A 6,258-nucleotide genomic window follows, 5' to 3' on the forward strand; every position below is an offset into this window, starting at 1 on the left:
CCTTGCTAGTAATGATGTCACTCCTTTCCCTTGGAAAAGCATTTGGCAGACTAAAGTTCCTTTGAAAGCGACCTTCTTTGCTTGGTCAGCGGCACCAGGGAAGATCCTTACCATGAACAATCTTAGAAAGCAGCATATCATTGTGGTCAATAGGTGTTGTATGAGCAAGAGGAATAAAGAGTCAGCGGACCATCCACTCCTCCATTGTGAGGTTACTAGCGTCTTATAGAATGCCTTTTTCAGTCAGTTTGGACTATCTTGGGTGATGCCTAGTAGAGTAACTGACTTATTTGCTTGTTGGTAGACTAGTGGTAGAACTACGAGTGCTGCTGTGTGAAAGATAGTCTTCTTGCCTCTTGTGGTATCTTTGGAGAGAAAGAAACGACAAAAGTTTCGAGGACCGTGAGAATGTTAGAAATAAAAAAGGATAGATGCACAAGCAATAGTATTCTCTTTACTTCTAACAGAGAGGACGTTGGCAAAGCTTGAGTCTTTTTTTCTTTTTTACTCTCTACCTTTGGACAGTTGTATTTGTAACTCCTTTAGTGCTTAGTTTTCATGATTTTCTTGTTTTTTTTTCTCCTTCTACCTAGGTGCTTTTCCTTGTATACTCCCAAAGTACCTAAGTAGCGTAATTCACTTTTAATGATATTTTATTTACTTAAAAAAAATGGAAAACTTTTGACAATCTGGAAACAAAAGAAAGTGTATGTGCTTGCCTCAAAACTCTAAAACCATTGAGAAAGCCGCCAGGTTAACCATTTATCAAAATAGAAAATCTGACTGTTGAAACCATAAAACAAATTATACATCTTTGGCAGTCCTCGAAACCAAAACATTGGAACTGATATTTATAAGTTGGGTGGAAGGTGGAGGGCACTTATGGAGTTGGAGTGTGGAAACATATTTGGAGATGGTGGGGAGTTTTCTCGAGCACTCTAAAATAACATATACGCACAGATTATACATCTCCGGCATCTCTGTCTCACACTCATAATCAACAAGCACATACACCTTCCACCCAACTTCTTGGAACTCGGTTCTATGAATCTTCTATATGAGGTACTTATCAAAAAAAAAATGAATCTTCTATATGAGGTGCCTATGTTTCAGTGATACATATATGATTGTCACAAAGACATACTTTGCATGACACCATATTCATCAAGAATAAATGTCTTCAACTTCTCCGAACATGCTTCTAGGAATATTTCACGTGTGTAACATGGACTTGGGAATGAGTTCTATAGCAAGTTAGAGTAAAAGAGATAGGCTTATTTACAGCATATATGATTACTTAACTAGAAGTTAGTATGCAATAAGGTAGTTCTCAGTTAGAAATTCTAATTTTTTACTAAAAAGCCATACGCACCTCTAAGCTTTTCACGTCTAATTTATATTTTTCATTTCTAAAAGAGCTGATAAGAAAATAAATGGAAAGAAAAAAATAATAATAATTCTGCATTGCCAATATACTAGTACAAGTGATCGGCAATCCCCGATCACAATTCGGAAGGGTTGTAGGCTTGTAGCGAATCACGGTAACTCAAATTGGGAATAGTTTCAATAATCTAGAAAGCCCCAGATCCACTAGAGTCCCAGAAACACCAAGACAATGCTCTACAACATCAACGTAAAAATCATGCAGGACATGTAACAGAGTGCAATCTGATTTATACGCATTTTGCTCTTTCTTGATAAAACTTCCAACCCAAGAACCCAACCCAATCCCAATTTCTACACATTTCCACAGCAGCAATCCAATCACATCTCCATTTTAAAAGTAGTCAATCCAATGTTATCAGCTGTATTAACCATAACCAGGTTCAATCCCATCTACAAAGACAAAATGCACAGAATTGGCACCTGTTGACGCGCAATGTAATCAGCCTTGATCGATGTGATGGACTGCAGGAGCTCCGACAGCGGCAATAGCTTGGCGACCTCGCACACCGCCGATTCCTTAGCCTCAACCGCCAGATCCTCCACCATCATTTCCTGCAACAATTACCCGGTATATCAATGAACGGAAATGAAATTTCAGTGCGTTCGGAAACCCAAAAACTAATTTTGTATTCATTTCTAGGCCTGGGTATCGGTCAAAACGGTCCGGTTTTGGACCTTATCGGTTATTAACCGATAATTTTCGGTTAAACGGTTTATTAACCGATACCGAACCAATAAGAATTTTAACCGATAATTTCGGTTAAAACAGTACACGGTTAAACCGGTTAACCGATTTAGGCATGGGCTTTATATTGATTTATTTTGTTGGGCCAAAAATGAATTTTTTTTACTTTTGAGAGCCCAAATACTTTTTGTTGGGCTAAAATACCTTATTAAAAATCAGTTATTTTAGGGGTTGATTTTAATTAGCTAATGTGACAATGTCTGACCTATGGGCTATGACTAAAACTCAAACTTTATTCAATTAATTCCTGGAAAATAGTATCAATTAAAGGTCTTTTTTAACTCGACACAATCAAATAAAACAAACTTCATATATACATATATAGTAGCTCAGAGGTGCCACAAATCCATATAAAGGTGAAAAATTGACCCATCCTTATATAGATATTCCAGTTAAAGTAAACACTAAATCTGTTTCAGTCCTTAAGTAGGAATCTTCTTCCCTTTCTCTTTTTTTTTTTTTTTGGCTATATACGATATGCATCAACTAAATGGTACCCATATATTAGGTTCCTAGATTTAAAATCAAATCACCACTAGGTCTGCTAAGTCAACTAATCGGCCAGGCCAGATAAGAAAACAACAAAAGAATTCAAGAGAAAAAATATAATCGATCAGGCCAGATAAGAAAACAAAACAACTAAACAACAAATTTAACAAAAAAAAAAAAAAGAATTCAAGAAAATTCAAGAAAAAAAATAAAAGGGAGTGAGGGTCAAAGCTTGTTTACCTGTGAGTCACCGTCGCACCGAGAATCCGAGAGAGCCGAGAGTGTTGGCGTGTTGGCAGTGTTGCGATTTGCGAACTTGCGAGTCTGCGACTTGCGAGAGATCAGAGAAGGGATAGATCAAGACCAAGACTCGAGAGAGACGAGACTCTGTGACTGTGTGAGGCTGAGAGCAGTTGGGACTTGGGGGCGGCCGGCAGCAGATGGGCGAGTGGGCGACAGGGCGACGCAGGCGAGAGACACAGAGCCGTGATTTTAGTGGGGCTTGGGGTTCAGCTATTGTTGAGTTAGAGACGTTTTAGGCCTCTAGATAATCGGTTCTTATTGGTTAAACCGGTTAACCGATAAGCATCCTTAACCGAACCGGTAAGAATTCCGGTATACATTTTTTAACCGATAAAGATATCGATATATCGGTTACAGTTTATATCGATTCGGTCGAAACCAGTAGACGGCCAGTAATCGGTAATCGGTTAATCTGTCCAGCCCTATTCATTTCATTTCATTTCAAACTGACTTTTGGGTCTTTTTCTGCGCCCCACCGTGTACTTTCTGTGTTTGGACTTGTATGCGTCACCATGGGCTTAGTCAATGTGGCCCAGTCCAACATCAACTTGCCTAGTTTTTTCTTCTTCTTTTTTTTTTTTTTTTTTCCGTCAAAGATAAATTTTTGTCCTTCAGAAAAATAGCACATAGAATTGTTAGAATTAAAATAAGGGTTAATTACACATTACCCACTTTTAAACCTTTCTTTTTTTTAATATCTTTCTAATATTTCAATTTTTATAATATACCCTCAATCAATCATTTGGGTTAAAAGGGGTTGATGCTTGGAATTGGGCTGCTAGGGCCTAGATAGAATTTTTTGGTCCATTATGCCTATTGGACATGGCACAAGCTCTTAAACTTAATAAATCTTGTTCATGATAATTTCAATGCGGATAGAGTAAGGCCCGCTCATTGCTTAGGCAAATAGAACACGATCCTCTCCAATTCAAATGAACAGAAGAGTATCCAATTAGTTATATTTGAAAGTATTTTTGTTTTTTTTTTCACTTTTTGATGGAACAAAAATACTCATATAATATAATTAACTGAATATTCTTCAGTCCAAATGAACTGGACATTATCCTAATTTGAAAAAGATGCATTGGATGATTCTCTGCATTCCCAATATTAGTCCCTTGGAACACTATTTCCACGTTTGTCCCATAATCTATCATAAGTGCCTTGGTTCCTACGCTTGGGATTTAATATTTATTCGCATCAGGTCCTATGTAGTCAAACTGCACGGGCGGCATAGCCGGGAAATCTTTGTCCAAAGGCAAGTCACTGCATAAAGGTTTTTAAATTTTTTTTTTTTTTTTTTCGAGAAAATCGATCAAACTTTATTACTAGAACTCAAGGAAAAACCAGAGAGTCCAGAGTGGAAAAACACTCTAAAAAAGAAGAGCACGAAGCTCTAGGGTTACAATGTTAGAAATACATGTTGGGGTTTCCTCAATCCAAGTCCCCTCAATCAAGGATGACGTTGCTTCCTTTGCTAGTCCATGAGCAGCTTGGTTGGCATCTCTCTTCACATGAATAATCTTCCAAATTCTAAGAGAGCCCAAAACTATCTTTATGTCCTCCAGAATCTGTCCAAAAGGCCTCTAGCTAGCCTCTAATTCCCCAATAGCTTTCACAACATTTAATGAATTCCCTTCTAGAATAATATCATGGAAGCCCAACTCACAGCAGAATTCTGCTGCCCGAAGAGCCCCCCAAGCTTCGCCAGTACTAGGTTCTTGGAGCATCTGGACCGTTTCACATTTTGCTGCATTTACCATTCCATCGTGGTCCCTCACATTGACACCAACCCCCATCCTTTTATGCTTAGAATCGAAAGAGACGTCCCAATTGGCTTTGAACGTTCCCGCAGGAGGAGGTACCCATTTCTCTCTGTTTTCGCAACCCCTATCCGAATGACTCCCATGCTGACCCAAAGATTCCTTGGATTGTAGCAAGAGATTCTCACCTTCTTGGACCAACTTTTTTGGATGCAAAAAATTACCACCATGGACCACAGAGTTTCTTCTAGCCCATATCTTTTTTGACAAAATAGCAAAGAGGCATACATCTTCCATGCTGCACTGGTTGACAAGAAACTCAAAAATGTCCATAACGCAAGACCCACGGTAGGAACATTTTTGGAGCTTCCCTTGGCAGGACCCCCACATCCACGGCAGAGGGGCAATCCTAGAGAATGTGCACAGCTATTTCTCTCTCACTACCACAAAAAATGCATATGTCTTCATTCACTATCCCCCTCCTCAATAAATTATCCTTGGTAGGGAGTATATTTTTGCATGCCCTCCACAAGAAAACTTTTGAGGAATTTGGAATTTAAACTCCATAATGTTTTCCACACTTGTGAACTCCCTGATTGAGTAGAACCCATCCCAGATTGCATCATTTTTCTCTCCATCTCCACATCGTATGCACTCCTAACCGTGAAAATCCCAGTGGGAGTTGCTCTCCAAATCATCTTATCAAGCCTCCCATACCTGCTCATAGGAAGGTTGCAAATGATCTCAGCTTCATCAACCTCAAAAATTTCCTTGATAAGGGCCCTGTTCCAGCCACCCACAATTGAATCAAAAAGCTCATTTACAGTAGCCTCCTCATTGAGACCCCTACAAGGTGTTTGGATGTGATACATGGTTGGCTTTGAGATCCACAAATACATCACAAATACAATTAGGTGATTCTTACAGCCAAACCTGATTTATACGCATACTTGATAAAATTCTTCTTCCATGCTCTGTGGCTACTTGTTGGCACGACATGGCACCCCCAACATTTTTTTCTTTTTTTAATTATTTTTTCCGGCTCTGTGGCCCAATCTATTAAAAAAAAAAAAAATGTTTCTTTTCTCCCCCCTTTCTCACGCTTCTTCTGAGTTTTCCCCCTTTCTCTTTTCTCTCTCCCTTAGTCGCTCTCAAACGCTCTCTCTCTCCCTCTCCCTCTCCCTTACCATATTTGACGCTCCAACTCCAAGCCATAATCATTCATAAATTGCATTTGTAACTTGTAAGAGTAAATGTCCAGAGATCTGATATCAAGTGGGTTTTGTATCCTTTGTTCCCTTAAAATTGATTTAGCGTTTAGTTTATGCATTTAACCTTGATTTCTTAAAAACATTATCTTCTTTCGGTTTCAACACATGTTGAACCACAATATTATCACCAAGCTGTTCAGCATTCATGTTGGCATGAAGCAATGTAAGCTGAAGGGCTTGTGTTTTTTTGTTAGTTTAGTTATACTATATATATATATATATTTTAATTTTTTTTTATTTT

The 6,258-nt window shown here is 38.5% G+C and overlaps 1 protein-coding gene across 2 annotated transcripts in view; it reads right to left on the minus strand.

Moving 5' to 3' along the window:
* LOC132180480 (exocyst complex component SEC6-like) overlaps positions 1-3,208 on the minus strand; it is a 42,157-nt gene extending 38,949 nt beyond the window's left edge. Inside the window, exons 1-2 of one of the 2 annotated variants that reach the window (XM_059593316.1) lie at positions 2,921-3,208; positions 1,867-1,998 (exon numbers count right to left, since the gene is read on the minus strand). In XM_059593316.1, the coding sequence (XP_059449299.1) occupies positions 1,867-1,995 (129 nt within the window). In that variant the 5' untranslated portion in view covers positions 1,996-1,998; positions 2,921-3,208. The remainder of the gene's footprint in view (positions 1-1,866; positions 1,999-2,920) is intronic. The other variant, XM_059593317.1, reaches the window with a different exon arrangement.
* Positions 3,209-6,258: the final 3,050 nt, after the last annotated feature.

The sequence above is a fragment of the Corylus avellana genome, chromosome ca5 (assembly GCF_901000735.1).
Source record: "Corylus avellana chromosome ca5, CavTom2PMs-1.0".
Lineage (NCBI taxonomy): Eukaryota > Viridiplantae > Streptophyta > Magnoliopsida > Fagales > Betulaceae > Corylus > Corylus avellana.